The following is a 19,704-nucleotide window of genomic DNA, read 5'->3' on the forward strand; positions in this document are numbered from 1 at the left end:
TTCAACCAAGTAGAGAGAGCAGTCTCCTTTCTTGCATATGTTAAGATGCTATTAAGCTCTTGCCACGTCACATGCCATGTCATCATTTGTGATAACGCTTTAAGAATCCGGATTCTCTTTGTGAGAATTCCGGGAATCCGTCAATCATGTCCATTCATCGTACATCGTGCAGTTAGAAATTATTTTAAATATTTTTATTTAAAATTGAAAACAAACAGTACTTGATAAAAACTGACTACACGCTGTACGATGAACGGACATGATTCACGAATCCTCACCAAACGGATCCAGAGAGAATCCTGTTGGACACTTTATTGGTTTTGTGGTATTTGCTACGAAGGTAGTTTGATCTATAGCCTGCAACAGTTTATATGCGGATCCGGAGAGAATCCTATTGGACACTTTATTGGTTTTGTGGTATTTGCTACGAAGGTAGTTTGATCTGTAGCCTGCAACAGTTTATATGCTTTGCCTTTGTACGGAGCAAAGTATGTTGAAGATATTGATTGTATTCTGGTTCTTGAGTAATAGCAATTGTTCTTATCAATACGAGTGAAAGTTCGAACGGGTCTAACATCGGTATCGAGCCAGTGATTCACAATGCCATTGAACTTGAACTTGAAAAGGGAGAATCCACTCTACAGTCAGAGATTGTTACAAGTAATAAAAATTCAACGGCTGCATTAAGGCAGCGTGCTCTGCAGATTGCAAGGCAACTGCCTCCAGGAGCTGAGCAAATTATTATTTGACAAATTCATTGCAAGATCACAGATTTTGTTGAAAAATAACTTAAAAATGGGATCAAACAAGGTTGTTCAAATGACATAGTATCCCAAGTTTCACTTAGCCAAAAAGGAAACCGTTTCCCAATCCGCCCGACGACTTGTCCCCGATATTGAAGTAAGCATAAATATTCGCCGTCGCGTGCTTAGTCTGGTTTTAATTGAGATCATAACTACCCCAGCCGTCGAAAACCACACTTGCTGAATTACGAGCAGCGTCCAAACGAGTCTGCTGAATCAGTCCTTTCATCTCACAAGCAACAATACAATGTCCTGTAAAAGAATGTCCGATCAAAGTCTGCAAATAAGTGAACACTACGATTGGATGCAGAGATTGAATTAGAGCAGTAAATAAGTGAACACAACAATACACATAGTTCACGCTTAATTCGGCTATGTCCACCACGAGGGTGCGTTTGATGTTTTCACATTAAACAAAGGTATATTACAAAGTACACGGTTGTGTTTGATCCTCAGAGAGATTGGATGCAGTCTCTGGGGGAAATATATATTCTTTTAAGAAGCGATACCGTCAGTGGGTTAAATTGTTAAATGTTATGAGGGAAGGGAGATCGAACCACCACCAAGGGTGCATCAGTGAGCTTCCTTTCAGGTTCGCATATCTTCATTACCCAAAATATCCAAGCTCATTGAAGACAAGGGTTGTTTTGATTGATCTACACGTAACTTGGAGCCTACTCCCAAGTTTGAATGAGCTCCAACCTTGTCGATAGGGATTGAGTTGAGCTTTATGAGTGACTTGGTTATATTTCCCTTAATCCCAAAACCCAGAAATGTGTATTCTAGTAGACGAAGAAAATTGAAGAGTGATATCAGTACCAGATCAAAGAATGGAAGCTATTCCAATCCGAAACACATAGTTCCATCCAATCCGGACCACCAAATGATACTATTTATACACCAATGCCCTAGGACAAGAAGGAAGATATTCCTTGATCTACAAGAAAGCCAAGCGAGGTTTGCCCCATTTCGCTCATTGACGACGTGGTTTGATATCAAATATAATAGACTTAACTAACCAACGGAAAGTATAATATAAAGTTACTGGTCACAAACACCAGAATGTTTATGTGCAGGAGGAAGTATTTTAGATCGATCATGTCCTGATATGAATGATGTCGATGTAAAACAGTAGACCGTAATGCGACCTAGATTTGGTGCTCTCCTGTGCTTACTGCTACTTGACCCTGGAATTTTTTCCAAGTGGAATTTAAGCTAGCGCTAAATAAGCAAACAATAATCTGCAACACCATGTTAACAATGCCAACATCTGCGCTCCCTACCCAATCAACACCCACGGATTTGCATAAAAACATTCTATGTGGTTGCTAAAAGCACCCTAATAAAATTTCACTTCTGCATCCTGAAGAAGCACCCTATAGGAGCATTGGATATTCAATTTTGAGGACAAGCCATAAAGGTAACAATTAAATCCTTGTTAATTTGCCTGAAGAGTAAGACTACTCACCAAATGTAATTGCAGATTCCCATTCAGTATCGATTGTAACCTCTCCCATAATCCTCTTGCCTCTGACGCTGAAACTCACCAAAATTGTCATGAGGCCTTGAAGGATAGTTTTCCATAGGGTTGGGGTACCTGCTCCTTGAATCCATGGCTAAATTAGCCCCGGAATACTGAGGATTGGCCGAGGAGCTGTCGTATTCAGAATAATTGTGTGATTTATAACCACCAAAACCTGAAGTCGACATCTGCTGATTAGCCTGTTGTTGACGTTTCTGGGCATCAAGTTGAAGAAAGTCCTCCCACTGCTTTGCATGCATGCCCCTCAGGGTAGCCAATTTCTTCATGTGGTTCTCTCTTATATCCCTAATCGCCTTTTATCCATATAATAAAAAGTCAGCAACAAGAAATTTGTACCAAGAGTTCAAGTCTTTTTAAAACAATTACGATTGGCAAGAAAACAGGCAGGGTAGAGATATACATGTTAAGAGTTATAGGATGGGTCAATAGACCAGTTATCACTTCCAGCAAGAATAAAAGACATAAAAGTGTTTCTCGTTTTATTTGTTCCCAGAGTTGTAAGGTAGTCAATACCTCACGATGTCCGTAATTTTCTTCATCTTCTTCCTTGTCACGAATTCTTCCAAGTTCCGTTGCCTCTCTTTTGTACGCCAATTCTAATTCTTCTAATGTCTGAGAGGTGGCAGAGTAATCAAACTGACGACCGGATTGCATATCAGATCCTTCTTTATCAGAATTCCATCCATCATTTCTATAAGCAGCCATGCTCCGATTATGACCATCATATGAATTATATGAGTTTCTCATATAAGGGGCACGAGCTGGAGAGTTTGAATGACTTGGTCGACCTCTAGCTCCGACATTACCATAAGCTTCATGAAATGAAGAGTATGTTAAGCACTTGATTCAAGATGCTAACACAGATGGCAGCTTTAATTCAACATAATATCTTATTTTCAGAGAGAAACCATCTGAGGCAAAATTTCTGGATAGCTTTCAGTAAATGATTTCATTTCGGAAACAACCCGATCAATTCAGACCCAACCGTGAAAGCTACTTCAGAACTCTACACACAATTCTTGAAGATAGGAACTTACCTCTTGCTGCAAACAAATGATAAGCAACAACCCGATTCTTTGATAAATTGGAAAGATTTTACAGACAGCAGGTAGAAAATTGTATACGAACCTAACGAGCTATGAACATGACTTAACAGCTCCCTATATACATCGTAAACATATCCTATGCTGTCCCTACCTTGCGGAGAAACCCTGGAAATTTTCTGCATATCCTGACGTATTCGGTCTTCAACAAATTTCTCTTGCCTGTGGAACCTTTGTTGAAAATGTGACCCGTTTCGGGGACCAGAATGAGACCTTTGGGATTCAGAACGTTGTAAACGCGCACCAACAGGACTTCGCTCAGGTGACCTTGATCTAGTCACTCGAGAACCAGAACCCTCTGTTTGTTCGCCTTCCTCTCTAATCATTTTGTGCACAGCATCCACACCCTTTCTTAATACTAACCTGTCCTTGCCACTGACAATGATAAATTTCTCGTCCATCTTAATATTGCATCCAATATCGTTTTCAATCCTGTTTATCACTCTCTCAGTGAAAAGGGACCTTACATGCTTTTCTCTAGCAGGTACCCTTTCAAAGAAATCTTGAGACTTGCGACTTGCACCGAGGGTAGATGGGCAACCCTAGGAATTACCAAAATGCATCAGAACATGTTATCATAAAGAAAAAGTAACACCCTGAGATAGAAGAACTAAAAAGTCTAAACATGCTATGAGGTTATATTAGCAATTGAAAAACACTTTGTAGTATAAGCAATTGAAAAACAAAAAAGGAATGCGTTTGCGTATGTGTATGTGATTTTGCATAAAGGTGGCCAGATATTAGAAGAAACTAGAAGCAAATGAAGCACTAAAGTTTTACCTGAGTAAAGTGGCCAGGTTCCCCACAGATTTTGCAAATCATTTCTTCTTCCTTCCTCTTCTTCCAATTCCTCTCAGTTGCTTTTGACTTGGCCTCCCACACCTTAGCTTCTCGGCTAGTAAAGTCGGTCGGGACGGCATTGGGGTCGCGAGATTCCTCTTCCTCATCAGACCCGGCAGGAGACCTTTTGTTTGGTTTTGCCCTATCTTGTGTGTTAGCGGCATTTGACCCAGGAGGGCCAGTGTACTCCTTGTATAGCTCGCTAAAGTCGTCATCGATATCCGGGTCTGGTCTCGTTTCCATTATTTCAACCTTATGAATTCTAAACATTCCACAACACAAACCAAACCTCATCAATATCTTCTACAGCCAACAAATTACACAGAAAAGGGTAAAGAACATAACTTTAAGCCTTATCGATATTGAATTTCTACGAAAACCCAAATCCCAATAAGATTAAGTTCACTAATTACTAAGCAAAACACTTGCAGAAATTTATAAACAAAAGCAACAATCAAGATTAAAAATTGATATCAGGATCTGCTACTTTGAGTAGAAAATCCCCATGAAAATTGAAATTATAACAAAAATAAATACATAAATAAATCGATTACTTGATTGTACAATAAACATAAAAGGGCAAATTAGGGGCCGACGATTAAATGCATGAAAAAATTTACATAAAAATTGAATTAGATTTGGTGTACGGAATAGTTACCTGGAGAGTGAAGATAGTGGAGCCGCAAGCAGAGGTTTTAGGACGTCGACGAGGAGAAAGCCTAAAGCTTTAGCTAAGAAGGCCTGGGCTAGGGCTGGGTTTTTATTACCCACTTACCGCCTGCTGAATTTTCTTTTCTGTCTTTTTTACAATATTTATCCACACCACAAAAACAAATGATTGTTTTGACACAAAAAAAAAAAAAAAAAAAGTTTATGCGTGGTCAGTATACACGTTTTTTTTTTTTTTTTTTTTTATTTTTAACAAACATTATCTACCCTCAAGGGTAGAGAATGAGTTTAATCTCACACTATGTTAGTAATAATATGGTTCGAATTCATCTTTGACGAAAATCGAACTTAAGACCTCTCATTTACAAGTAAAGAGGAATATCACTAGATCGTATTATTAAATAACAGTATACACATGTTTACATATTTTCAAATTATATTTCTGTTTTATACAGCATACAATTCTCTTTTTTTCAGCTGTTCTTTTTTTTTTCATTGTTTTTAATAAGAAACAATAGTAGTTTTATTCATCACTACAATTTTTTAAGGAGAACATTTTGGAGCAACTTCGAGCCTCATCAAACCAATAACTGGTAAAATTGGAAATAAAGGCAAGCTTCAGCGTTCTATGTGTCCTTACATTACGTATGTATGAACATGACAAGCTTAGGCTAGTTTTAATGTCTTCAACAAGCAAATCAAAGGCGGAAGAACCACCCTGCGGACTTCCGAGAGCTTTGGGTCACCTGCAAAGCATCACCAACCTGTAAAGCATCACCTTACAATATGACTTGCTGCTAATTCCATTCCAAGGCCAAACAAACACCTTACAATATGACTTGCTGCTAATTCCATTCCAAGGCCAAACAAACACCTTCTCGTCATTTTGTTGAGAATGAGTTCTACATTAATATGAAAATGAACCTTGTATGGGCTTATAAGAGTACCCCATATTACTAATTGGTTTTATGATGAAAACTCAACTTTTTTTATGGTATTAGAGCCAGTTGTCACATGTATGAAGTCCAATGGTCACACGTGCTCCATGTCACCCGAGTTGTGTTATCCACGTATTAAGATTGAAAATTCGTCACATGTGAGGGGGCGTATTGAGAATGAGTCCAACATTGATGTGAAGAGAGACCTTGCATGAGCTTATAAGAGGTTGGGCTACTGCTCCATATTGTCAATTAGTTTTATGGTGGAATTTCAACTTTCTTCACATTTATTACTTGAACAGTTACGATTAAGTCACGTCAATATTTTGTGTTGAGTTCTTTCAATCCTATTCTTTTGCAATCTTTTTTTTATTTGAATGGTTACAATTAAATCACATCAATATGTTGTGTTTACAAAAATAAAAGTGTGAGACTGGACGAGAAGGTGAGGGGATTTGGAGGCGTAATATTCAACAATTCACCATATCTATATACAAGATACGGCTACTTATATTTCCATTTGCGCGACTCCACCATTTTAGTGTGGTGCAGAGAAGTTGTGAAGCTGGAGAGGCACGAAACCATCAGGATTCAGGTGTCCCACCAATCCTCTTTAGACCTCACATCCAGAGCATAAGGCCCTTGGTTTATAGGAATTCTGACTGTTCAAGAGAGAAAAAGATATCAGGATCCTTGTTTTGTATGAGATGGGTGAGCAAAATGATTTAATAAATACCGTCGAATTCAATTTAAGCAATTCGGATTACTAGTTTCTTGAGCTCCGGACAGTGAGATCCGAAGAGGATCTCTATCCTTGCCCGAAATTTGTACCATAGACCAATTATTTTACATATAATCTGAAGTAATTATTCCCAATTAGAAAGTTTATCTTTGGCGCTCACCGCCCATATGATGTGAAGTTGATCATCCACTCAACATGTTTGTTATTTATCTTGTGTTTGCTGAACTTTTTGAAGATTCTACCCAAACCAAGCGCCTTTGTTCGGTTCCCACCCATTTTACCAAAAAGGAAAAAGAAAGAACCAAGTGGTGGAGAAATGTACCAAATACTATCCAACCAATTCTCTCTCGATGCCAATTGGATTTAGATTTTCCACCAACTAAAGAAGAGATATTTGGAGAATTCCCTTTACAGGTATGTTTAAAGATGATAATACAGAGAACGAGGACTCGTTAAATCAGTAATAATTTGTTTGACGGTATTTATAATTCGATGTTCTTTATTCCAATAAGTAAATAAAGTGAATATGAAAACAATGCGACGGTACTTGTTAATATCTATAATATCACTGCAAAGAGGGTCGAAATCCACATCTCCAATCTCATTATTATTCAAATTCAATGAATCGAATGTGGAGGGTGAGATTTGTTGGCATACAACAAAAGAGGGCATTTTAAGTGAATTCCCTTTCTCTAGAATAACGCTTTTATGGGAATTCTCTTGAGAAAAGGTTTTTTCCTTAATTAAAACGATATTTTATTTTAAAATAACTTGAAGTGAATTGTTATGACACTTTAAAATTTTCATTTTACATTTAAAGTTTTTTATAATTAGAAAGAAAAATACAATTGTGATGAGTGTAAAATAAAATTTTTGAAGTGCTAATAATAACAGTTCCCTAACTTGGAATTATTAGGTGCATGAGAGAGGGTACATTCGTTTTAATCAATGTAAGCTATATTCATGTTTACACTTCTGCTGTAACTTCATTAAACTTGTTAAATACGCAGTTTCAAGTGCAAATGGCTAAAAAAGGAGTGAAATTTGTTATACGGAGAAACAAGAAGTCGACCAAAAAGAGAAAAAGAAGTAGGTGTGGAGAGTCTGGCGACCGTCCAAAATCCTAACCCTCAGATCATGACTGCCCGCAGTGCTGACTAGTATCCAAATCAAATCAATGCACATTCCTTCAACAAGAAAAACAAAGATATAAGGACAAACAAGACGTCAGACGATCGAACTAAATAAACAACCCCCCATTTTTCTCTATTTACCATAATCATCCTCCTCCTCACCTCTCTTTCTCCTCTTTTAGGCTCTTCCACACAAACCCCCAAAAGGGAAAAATACGGGAAAAAAAAAATCAAAATAAAAAGAGGTAAAAGAAACAGAAAGAAAATCTAGCTACCTGCATTGGATTCAAAAGTCTATGTTCCATCCATGTTACATAACATAACCATCATCTGGATCACCATCTTAACACAGAAAGTCAGTAAGTAAACCAAATTAGCACATAATTAAGTAGCACTGATGGATTGGAATGATCTCACTATCTGATGATGATCATATATATATATATAAGGGCATATATCTTCTACTCTTGCTTCAGCATATGAGAGGGGACTATGTCTTGAAGAAGGCCATGGTCAGCTAACAAAGCAGAACCGGTTGCCGGGGAGCAAAACCACCTTTCGGGATGAAGAAAGCCAGCGGTACTAGTAGCATTTGTAAGACACAATGAAGAGCCATTCACATAATAATCACCAAAATTAATTGGTGCCGATGAAGGCGAAGAGGAGTTGCTATCTGCAAATGGTTGCACTTGTTGATAGTCATGAGTAAATAGGGTTCTTGTGGGGATTAATGGCATGGCAAAGTTATTAGCTGGAAAAGCAGAAGCTGCAGGGAGAGTCGGGCGAGGCAGAAGTGGGCTGCGATGAGTGTGTTGTCCTTCATAAGTAGTTACAACAATGCTCGGATCGTCGAAAGATCGCTCCACTCGCTTCTTCACATTACATGATGCACTTGTGCACCGATAGTAACTCCTACAAAACATATTATCATTTCATCACATCACCAAAATTTAATTATGCAATACATATATATATAATTGAGATTCTGATTGAAAACCCATTATTAAATTAATCTCCTGGTTTCGATACATTCAAACCAACAATGCAGAAATTCAAATGGAAGTGATTAATTTGGCTCTGAAGTTTTAGTACCTTGGAAAGGGGCTATTTTTGACAGCTTTTTGGCCGTACTTTCTCCATCTGTAGCCATCTTCCAGATGATCAACTTCGCTCTTTGTCATGAATGCAAATCTGGGTTCTCTCTGCCTTTTCCGACTCGCCTTCTTTGCTTTCAACCTTTTCTCCGATCCCAACACAAGAAATTACAAATGCATTAATATCTCACCTTTCACAAGGCTTTTTATTAATTTGACTTACCCTTTTACCCAAAATCCCAAAAATTTCAATTTCCCAGAAAACCCATCTCTATCTTGATCTGTTACGAAATGGGTTATCTCTCAAACACAAATTTAAAGCAAAGAAAAGCAAGAAAATAATTAAAAAGTAAAAAACTCACTCTTTCTTGGTCTTTTGTTGCTCGTCATGTTCTTCTTCTTCATTATTTTGCTCTTGGTCTGTAGCAGCCTTATGATCAGTGTGTTCTTCGTTCACTGCCTCGCTTGATTCCGACGATATCGACGAATAGTTTGGTGTTGTAGGCTGCTGATTCAAAGAGGAGTAGTCAGTAGATAACTGATCTTTTCCTCCCATTGTGGAAGCTAATGAAGGCAGGACTGTCGATGGTGTCTGAGGCAGATAATCAAATAGGGAAGTGGGACAATAGTCCTGTCCAACCCCAACCCCCAAAAGTTCCATAAACCCTAAAGATGAACTCTTTTCTCCTTCACAGAAATCAAACATGCCTGCAAATGGTGATGTGGTAAGTCCACCTCCTCCTCCTCCCCCATTCATATGGTTGCTATTAATGTTGTCCTCCCTCTTCACCACATCCTTCTTCACATTCATAGCTCACTCTCAGTACACACGCTACTATCTATACTTCTTCAAATCCTAGATAGAAAGAGAGTAAGAGAGAGAAACTGGGCTTTGTTTGTCTGAGAGAGAGAGAGAGAGAGAGAGAGATTAGGGTAGGTCTGAGATATGGTTTATAAGATATTTGGAAGAGAAAGAGGAGAGAGTTTTGGGGGTAGGATTGTGGGAGAGTGAGAGAGTGAAAGAGTTTTGGGTTGGCCTCAAACATTGACCGGCAATTGGAGGTGCAGGGTTTTGTACAGAGAAAGACAGATTTTGCAGTGGCAACAAAAAAATTGAATGCATTGCATGGTTCCGACAAACCGGGCGACGCTTTCATACTTGGGCCTTTGACCGTTTAACCAGTTTATTTATTTATTTTTTATTTTTGTAGTGTGAAGAGGGTTTCGTTACGCGTTAGCTTCTTACGGCTACACAGACTACATGAATGTGAACCAAGCTTCTTCTTAGTGAGCTTTTGATTATTTGATAATTGTAATCCTTATCGACTTAATTAAATTTAGTTTGGGAGACCAAATTTTTAAACTAAATTTACAAATTAAACGATATGTCACTAATAAAAGATATTCATGTTAATTAATACTTAAATAATAATCTAACCATCAACGTTGATATCATTTAGTTTATCAAATTTAATTTAAAATTTTAATGTCCCAAGCATTATCCATTGAAATATAGTCAAAGCAAAACCATATTATGAAATGCAGGAGAATTAATTAATGGGAATGTAGTGGCCTTTTGTAATTGGTGTTGCAGGTGAAGTACATATGATGGATGATATGTTATGTCCACGAAGAATAAATTAATTAACTAGAATAATAATTACGGGATGGACTTCATAACATATATTACTTTATTTGGAGATAAGAGAGAGATACTTAGATACACAGAGTGAGAGTTTCACACTTCACTATCGCAGCAAAACGGTAGTGTTAATATTATACAGAAATTCCCACACTTATTGAAACACTACGGCTAAGTTCTTTGTTTTTCTTTTTTAAGAGATCATCGTCAGTCCACTGTTTTGTGGGCACAAAGACTCACACAGATCATCTCTAAAAGAATTAGCTTTTTTTTTTTAAAAAAAAAGTGTCATTTGCTAATTCATTTGGCACTTTTATCCTATTCTTAAAATTTATCATTCAATCCATTATTCAACAACTCTTCAAATTTTATCATTCACTTTAAAATACTATTATCTTTAACTTATTTTATCTTTTGGGCTCCAAATTTTTTAACTCTTTACAAAATAATATTCTTGAATAAAACATATTGGGGAACCAATTTGCTAACTTGAAGAAGTAGTAACTGACATTGTATACTAATTGGGTTGCTACCTCCGTTAGAGATGCGTTTTTCCTACATGACATAACAAATTTAACTTTGCTACCCAACTGCATACCTCCTTAGAGATGCTCTATAGTAGGCGGACGACCTCTTTAACTGATTCGGAATGCTAAAATTAGGAATTTTTTTGGTAATAGTCTAGGTTTTGAGATCAATCGGACTAGGAGCGCATAACTAATCACATTGATATTCATTTACACGACCCAACAAATATTGAGTTTACCATGAACAGACATTAATGCAATTATAAGTGAACTATTCAATATAAATTATATTTTGTTTAATTTAATTTTCAATATGAGATTACATTGTTCAACAATAACATCAGAATAATTAAGAGAGTATCTACTAAACCAAAAATAATATCCATAATCCTTATCGCAAATAAAATCAATGAACAGGATGAACTTTAGGTGGAAATCATGTAGGACGTAACCAAATTTATATACCATACGATAAGAGTATCAACTTTTTTAAGGTGTGAAATCGTGTTTTCTTAAAATGTATAAGTGTATTATATTCCTTTAGATATAGTCGGTGATAAAAACCCTACTTTGATCTTGCACCGAATAGAGATAAAAAAAAAAAAATACCTACAGGAGTAAAGAAAAAATAAAGAGAGAAGAGATGAAAATGCCAAGGAAACAATCGTCTTCTCTCTTCTCTTTTGGTGGTGAAAATTGTGTTTGTGCAGGGCAAAGTTCACCCGTGCACGTGTGGCGTACTACGCACACGAACACACGACAGACACAAAGATAACATGCTGACACAATTTCTGTGTAACGCCGACTGAATTTGCATGCTCTAATTATGCTGTTTCCAACTTTTTTTTGGTATGAAACCTTTAAGGGAAGGAATTTTCATATTTTTATAAAAATAAGAATTAGTTGTGGAGATCACACAATATCAAAGTTTAACAATTCGAACCGTCTATTTTTCAAGTTACACTTTATAGATCATCCTTGTAAAATATTAGCCAAATCAGGAATGTTTAAGACATCTAATTAAGTTCAAAGAAATTAACAAATACTTTGTTATATAAGAAATAATTTATCTTGATTATTAAATAGACAAATAGTTTTGGATTGAATTATATTTTTGCAAAAATGATTTATGAATCGAGACTTAAAAAATAAACGGTTCGATGTGGAGTAGGCCCCACACATAATCCCCATTTTTTGAAAAAAAAAATTGGAAATCCCTTTGCATAAAGGGCCTGTTTCTTGGTAAAACAATAATCACTTCATATTCTTATTAATATATTTCGAGTAAGAGATAGTTTAGTACGTACTCTCAATCTGAGTTCGAATTTCTACGAATATTCTATTAGTTGCCGGCTTTGTTTGACGTATTATTTGACTCGAAAGAGATAAAAGTACAACGTATCTCATTTAACACCGAAGCTACATAATAAGAAAATCAATTTGCTATCAATATATGGTAGATAATTCTTATATTTTAAATAAAATGTTCACAATATTTTGATCACTTTCTTGTTCTTTTGATTTTATTGAGCGCCATTCATGCATGCCAAATGCAAAAAGAACAAAATCATTGAACATCTTAGTCTTTTGTATATATGATTGTCCTCTCCTATGCTTTCTTAACAAAAGGCTGTGGGTGTTGATGCATCGATCCCGATAATAATATCATATTAAACTGGATACACTCAAGCATATATATGCATGCTGAGGTCATAATGCTTTTATGTGAGCTATGATATTCCAAGAAGCCATCATTGCAACCCCTCCTATTATTATTCTTTAGTTTATAAATCTTACTTGCTCAAGTTTCTTGTACGATTGATGTTGTTATCGACACACTTTTTAACGTGTCCGAAAAACTAGATAGTAAGTCTTATGTTATAAATGCAAGAAGGGGTTTTTATTATCTTTTTCATATATTTTTTTACTTTTGTAATTATATATGACGTGTGTTTTGAGCATACGGAAAAATCTCTAATTATTATCCAATACTAATACAGTAGAGCATTGTCAATACATATTAGAAGGCTTGACTACTAGATTGTTGAGTTTAAATTTCTTTGTTGAAAGTTAGATGTAATTTTGAACCACGGTTATGTATGTAAGAAAACAAAGTACAAACAGTGGCGAAGCTACATAGAAGCGAAGGGGGACGGTCGCCCCTCCTCTCGCTGGAAAACAAAGGCAGAAGTGAGGCTTGAACCCCTCTGTTTCGGCCAGAATCTGGGAACCATGGTGGTTCCTGGTTCGAATCTGAGAACTGTGAGCTTGCAGGTTTTTTTTTTTTTTTTTTTTTTGTAATTTTTAAATCTAGGGCAAAACAACGTTGTTTTGGCCCTGGTAAAAAAAATTAATTTTTGTTTGGTAAACGACGTTGTTTTGCATTAATCAAATAAAAAAAAAATTAAAGAGGGAGGGACCATTGGTCCCCATCCCAATCCTCCCACATGTTTCAATTATTACCCCCACCCTTGCCCATAAATTACAAATCCCATCCCCCCACCTTTATTCCCAGATTTTAATTTTCAAAATTGTCTCAAATCCCAAAATTGAACACAAGAAAGCCCTGTTCCATTGGCCACCAAACTCCAGACGCCACCTTTTTAAATTTACGGTTATCGATTATAGATTATTCATATGAATACTATGATTATTGAATTTTTTTTGAAGTACATAAAAGATGATTCATACATTATATATATTATAGGAACTTGAATCACACATGGTCTAGTAATAAAAATTGATTGCAGTAACCGCTATAAACCCTAATCAACTTACTCAAATTTTAATTGTGGTTTAGAATAAAAATTGAATTCTTGATTATTCATATGATTGTTAGTATTGATTAATTAATTCGTGATTGGATTAGATATTACCCTATAGTCTACTCTAGGATTAAGAGTCTAAGATATTTTTTTTCTTTCGTTATACAGTTACGTCATGGAACGATACTATAAGAAAAAGTGCTTAAATCTTTCTCCAATTATCGCGAAGCAATTCGTAGATACTACCTCCAAAATGAACCTTGTTAACCTAAATCTCACAAAATGAACCGGGAGGTGTGAAAGCTATATGTTAGTGTATAAACTTTTTACATTGGCTTTGGTGTTACCGGTTGTAGCCGTTTCGATGGAGAGAGCTTTTTCTGCTATGAAGATTGTGAAAACATCATTGCGTAACAAAATAGGAGATCAATGGTTAAGTGATAACATGATTATTTACATTGAGAGTGATGTATTTGCTTTTAAAGATAATGAGCCTATTATGCGACTTTTTCATGACATGAAACATTGCCGACAACAACTATAATTTATTTGTATTGATTAATTATGGAAACGTTACTATATAAAAAGATTCGCTTGTTGCCATTTTTCTTTAACCTTGCACGCATATAAGTTCGCCCTACCCCCGAGAATAATTGGCTTTGCCACTAAGCACAAATATAGAAAGAATAAAGAGAAGGTGGTGTATTAACCCACTCCTTTTCATCTTCAACACTCTGTCTTAATTTTTAGTTATAAGATATCTCTACTAATTTATAAAATACTCATTGTTAACCAAAACCTTATGAAATTACCAGTTTAACCCTTTAATTAAAACAGAATATGAATAAGAAATATGGGGTAGAAATGTAATTTCACACAACCAAATTTTGCTTTTTTTTCTTCAAAGCCTCACCTACATGTAATCCTAACATATCTCTAATTAAAAAATAAAAAATAAACCTTTCACTCTCACATTCTCTGTCACTCTCTTCCTCTCTCTTCTTCTATTTCAAAAACAAAAATAAAAAAATTCTCACACATTTTGTGTGTGCTCATATGCTAGTAATAAATTAAAAAAAATAATCAAATGACATAAATTAACAAAAAATGTCTAGGAGATAACACCAACCTAAAGAAAAAGAGAAAAACTTAATTAGCGCTCCAAGTTTATTTGGTTTGGTTTTCCTAATGGCTGTGATTTTTTTGGAGATCAAATCTTAAGGGAAAGGATCTGGAGAGGATCATTTCCATCAAGTCCACCAAGGTATACAATCCGGGCCTTTGAAATTTGACTTAATAACTACAAATAAGGATCCATTTTAAAAATTATAATAACTTTAACCGTTAGATCAAATTTTAAAGATCTGAATTGTGTGCTTTGGTGAACTTGTGGAATGGATCGGAGAGGATTCTTTCCCAAATTTTAACGCGGTTTTGGAATATTTTCGGTTTCTTACATAACACGCTTTCGAGATCCTGCGGTCTAAATCTAACATTACATAACACGCTTTCGAGATCCTGCGGTCTAAATCTAACATTACATAACACGCTTTCGGAATATTTTGGTTGTCTTAATCAGCTGAAGATTTATTTTTAATATTTTATTCTTTACTCTTTTTTTTTTTTTCAAATAAATATATGCGTAATATTATAACGGTAGTATAGCTAAGTAATCTACTGGATATGATTGTAAAAATAAATAAATTAATATTAGTAGGCAACCGTTTGACTAGTATTGCGTATTGCATACATTTAGGAGCTAAAAAACAGGCAAAACGAAATACTAATTTTTTTTAACTAACGATATTATCTACATCAAAGATGTGGGGGAATGAATCTCATAATGAATTAGCAATATTATAGTTCAAATTCACATTTGATAAAAATTAAACCTAAAATCTTTTACTTAGAAGTGAAGATAATACAACTAAATCTTAATATTATGTGGCAAACGAAATACCAATTAAATAAAAAGTTTTTGTTTTGTTTTGAAAAGTCTCCTCCTTCCGTTACACGCCCAAGTTCTGGACCCAGAAACCAAGATTTGACCATGGTTACCAGTCCTTGGCTCCTATCTGAAGTCCTAAACCATATAACCATATTTACCCTTGTCAAAAAACCTTGCATGCACCACGCATACCCAAAATACATAATTTATAAAGAGTAAACTATTGATTTATCCTTTGAATTTTCACTTAATTTTCTATTTCTCCTTAAACTTTTTTATTGGAAAATTAAGAATTCAAACTAATTTTTTTAACTTATTTACCCCTACAGTTAGTTTTTCATATAAGGACAAATCAGCTAAAAACTAACGGAAAGACCTCAACATTACTAATTAGCTAAAATATAATTCGAGAGGAGGAGATGTAACGATACGTGTGAAAGTAAACGCTCTACCACTTCACTGTTTGAGACCCCACCAAAGATAACATATGCTGGATAGCATTTGGTCCATATTGAACCATCCACTAAGATCAATGCCCATCGATTGACAGGGATTTGTAATTAATAAGTCTGGCATAGTGTCTCCTATCTCTACCACAAGCACAAAAGCTTGCCATAAGAATCTCTCTCTCTCTCTCTCTCTCTCTCTCTCTCTCTCTCTCTCTTATTTAATTGGCGGTGCAATATGCACATTCTTCTTAATTTTTGATTGTTAGATTTAATGAATTAAAAAAAATCAATAAAAAAAAATTAATAAGGATATATGGAGTGGCAGTTTCGCCTGGTGGGCCGGGAATGCCCAATTAATCAATTTATCCTGAATATGTGAATAGCACTACCCTTCTTAATTACATGATATTTCTTTCTTTTTCCTTTTAAAGCATGTTTATCTAATATAAAATTGGAGAAGAAATGAACTGAAGAATTTTATTTAATTCCTGATTTTTATGTATTTGATTATAAATTTAAACAAGAAATTCACACATTTCTGATTTTATATTTGTTAGTAAATAATATGAAAATTACAAAATAAAATGATTATTATACCCATAAACGTACGCAAAAAACTCAAAAAGTGAAAAGATTCCGATTCATATTTTTATTGTAAGTAAACACGTACGTGCTTGTATTTTTGTTTTATTTCCATTCTAAATCATGAAAGAGGCATTGAAGGAAAGAGTGACTAATCAACTGCCTCCACTATTGCCCGGTCATAAGCTAAAATTTCATGTAACTCTCTCGTTCATGCTTTACAATTGGCTACATATTTCTAACTCCCACCAAACGTTACTTTATTTAAACTTAATCACCCACTTGAACCCTCACACTTATCCTGTTAATGTGACCAACAATTTAATTAATTAAATCACAAACTTTTACAGGCTTGTATAATATATATATATATATATATATATAAAATTAATGAGGGTAATGTTAGAGATACTAAATTTTTAATTAAATCAAATAATGTGAATATTGATGATTGGATTCTTACTTAACGTGTTTATTTCCTATTGTAACACATCATTTGATTTACAAATTTGGTTTTCCCAACATTATCTAATGGGTAATGCCAAGGAGATTTAATTTGTAGACAAAATTTTGTAAAGTAAACTACATGGAAATTGATGAATGAATTATGATTTGAGCATTAATAAACGTTCTCGTTCTTATTAATGACACATCATTTAATTTGTAAATTTAATCTTTTTTTTCAATTAACAAAGGGAACTCCATAATTAATTAATTTTGTTGTTTCTATTTTTCAAAGCTAGCAAGTTCTAGAAGTTTGACATACTTGTGGTCGTATGAAGCTTTTTATCTGTTTGATGTTTGTCTGACTGGTGAACGCGTTACTTTTGGTTGGTGGTCATATTTCGTGTGAGTCATCATTCTTAACCTCATCTGCATATTCTCTGTTGAAAAGTTGAGGTGCGACTGCGAGCTGCACATGGGAATGGGATGGGAGGAAGTCAAGGCTAAAACCATTCGCCATTCGGCATTCGGCATTCGGCTGGGGTTGAATATAAATTTGCATGTAAACGAAACTCGAGAGAAAGTGGCTAGGAAGCTTAGAAATGGACAATTTATCTCGAAAATAAGAAGTTGTATTGTGCCCTTCTTGATAGAATATGGATTCTGAAAAACTCGGGTTTCATCGTAAAATTAATTAATAACATAGAAAATAATTATTAAAGATATATAAAATTTCTAAATTTTTCGACTTGAAATTCACACTCTCTACACCTCTTTTCAATTATTTGAAGTTTTGAACTAATGCGATTTCTGCAAACTAATTAAAGCAAAAATAACAAAAATATATATAATTCATTTTAGTATTAACTTGGGTAAAGCAAAAGGAATTATGAGCCTAGACGCAAGTAGCTAGTTATCCAAACATTCTGGTTACGGGCAAAAAGTACTAACTAGAAATTTGAAGAAGGTCCAAACGTTGAGCATATTTAATTTACTGCATATACTTAAGTGAATAATTTTAACTGATTTTGGTGCTTAGGATTGAATTTGATGTGTAATTTTTATAAAGTTCAAGACGTGTAAGAAATAATTTTTTTTTTAATTTTTTTGAGAGAAATGATGATTGTACTGATAAAGGATTACAGATGGAGGGAGAAAACTTGGCTCATGTCTGGAGATTCCTCAAGCTAAGTTTTTTTGAGTTAAGAGACATCCAGAAGTGAGTCAAACAGTGAGAAACTTCATTAGCTTGAAATGAGAAATGAATTTAGAGGTGAAAGATTTTTAATTTTGAGATATGAATTTAGATGAAATGAGTATGGTGGAATTTTTTTTTTTTGGAGGAAAAGAATATGAAAATTTGAATTTCTATGGGATTGGAGTAAGCTTAATTAGGTATGCATGAAATATTGTCGCGTTATATTACTTTCACTTAAATTATAACACTTGTATTTATCTTTTATTGATATAATTTTAAAGGTTAGAACCCTCCCCCACCCCCCGCGGGGGCCCCAAAAAAAAATTAAAATAAATAAAAGGCTTATCATGGTCTTTTAAAAGAAGATTTGATATAAACTCAAAAGGTCTTATGTTTAAGATCAAAAGGAACTTTATAAAGATGGTCAGCCTATATTCGAGGATGTGAAGGTAAAAGATCTTCACATTGGTGAAATGAAAAATATTGCAAGGGCTTATAAGAGGTTGAAGTACTCCCCATGTTGCCAATTGGTTTTATGATGGAACATCAACTTTGTTTATGATATTAGAGTAGGTTGATCATATGTGAAGCCTAACAACCACACGTGCTTCATGTCACCCAATTGGTGTTGTCTATATGTTTGACTTAAAAATTCACCACACATGAGGGAGCTTGTGAGAGTGTGAAGGTAAAAGAGTCCCACATCGGAGAAATGAGAAACCTTGTAAATGTTTATAAGAGGTTGGACTACTTCTCATATTGCTAATTAATTTTACGGTAAAACCTTAATTTTCTTCATATATAAGATAGACATATTACATTGTCTTTAGAGCAAAACAAGAGGTCACACGTACTAAAGAAACACAACAATGCTTTGCAATTACAATCTCATCAAGAATACAATATAAGATAACACCCACGTGATCTAAACTTTGCAAGTTGGAAAACTACTATAACGACATCACGAGTAAAACACCGCACTACCCCTTGATGATCTTGCAAACGCGGGCAAAAGAAGCCCTATAAGTCACCCCTAACAAACGTTGTACTTCCTCATCATACAGTTATTTGTCAAGTACACAAACTATTAAACCGCCACCACATATTTGAACGACAATTATCGCTCTAAACACTAAGCCATAATGGTGTATAACATTAAGGGGTATATTATCTACACATCCCTTTTTACTTCGCACTGCACCTTTTTAATTTCCAACCATCAGATTGAATGAATTGAAGAAGATCAAATGATATAAATTAATGAGGGATGTGTGAGAAGTAAAA

The 19,704-nt window shown here is 34.9% G+C and overlaps 2 protein-coding genes across 2 annotated transcripts; both read right to left on the bottom strand.

Moving 5' to 3' along the window:
- Nucleotides 1-578: 578 nt before the first annotated feature.
- Nucleotides 579-5,103, bottom strand: LOC103956874. Its single transcript, XM_009368926.3, has 6 exons — nucleotides 4,948-5,103; nucleotides 4,230-4,551; nucleotides 3,544-3,991; nucleotides 2,860-3,158; nucleotides 2,272-2,639; nucleotides 579-1,055 (listed from the first exon to the last, which is right to left on the bottom strand). Exons 2-5 carry the CDS (start codon nucleotides 4,530-4,532, stop codon nucleotides 2,295-2,297), a joined length of 1,395 nt encoding a protein of 464 aa, XP_009367201.2. The 5' UTR covers nucleotides 4,533-4,551; nucleotides 4,948-5,103; the 3' UTR covers nucleotides 579-1,055; nucleotides 2,272-2,294.
- Nucleotides 5,104-7,517: 2,414 nt separating this feature from the next.
- LOC103956875 (WRKY transcription factor 23-like) lies at nucleotides 7,518-9,917 on the bottom strand. The gene is made up of 4 exons (XM_009368927.3): nucleotides 9,228-9,917; nucleotides 8,864-9,007; nucleotides 8,047-8,683; nucleotides 7,518-7,825 (listed from the first exon to the last, which is right to left on the bottom strand). Exons 1-3 carry the CDS (start codon nucleotides 9,674-9,676, stop codon nucleotides 8,233-8,235), a joined length of 1,044 nt encoding a protein of 347 aa, XP_009367202.2. The 5' UTR covers nucleotides 9,677-9,917; the 3' UTR covers nucleotides 7,518-7,825; nucleotides 8,047-8,232.
- Nucleotides 9,918-19,704: the final 9,787 nt, after the last annotated feature.

The sequence above is a fragment of a genome, unplaced genomic scaffold (genome assembly GCF_019419815.1).
Source record: "Pyrus x bretschneideri cultivar Hongxiangsu unplaced genomic scaffold, Pyrus_bretschneideri_v1 Contig71, whole genome shotgun sequence".
NCBI lineage: Eukaryota > Viridiplantae > Streptophyta > Magnoliopsida > Rosales > Rosaceae > Pyrus > Pyrus x bretschneideri.

Bases quoted from the DNA above. Each gene is read 5' to 3' on its own strand.
- LOC103956874 (XM_009368926.3), bottom strand. From the start codon at position 4,532: ATGGAAACGAGACCAGACCCGGATATCGATGACGACTTTAGCGAGCTA. The intron at 3,159-3,543 runs GTAGGGACAGCA...CATTTCATGAAG, and splicing joins TTCCAGGGTTTCTCCGCAAG to CTTATGGTAATGTCGGAGCT. The intron at 2,640-2,859 runs GTATTGACTACC...TATGGATAAAAG, and splicing joins AAAATTACGGACATCGTGAG to GCGATTAGGGATATAAGAGA.
- LOC103956875 (XM_009368927.3), bottom strand. From the start codon at position 9,676: ATGAATGTGAAGAAGGATGTGGTGAAGAGGGAGGACAACATTAATAGC. The intron at 9,008-9,227 runs GTGAGTTTTTTA...ATCGGAGAAAAG, and splicing joins CAACAAAAGACCAAGAAAGA to GTTGAAAGCAAAGAAGGCGA. The intron at 8,684-8,863 runs GTACTAAAACTT...TATGTTTTGTAG, and splicing joins AAAAATAGCCCCTTTCCAAG to GAGTTACTATCGGTGCACAA.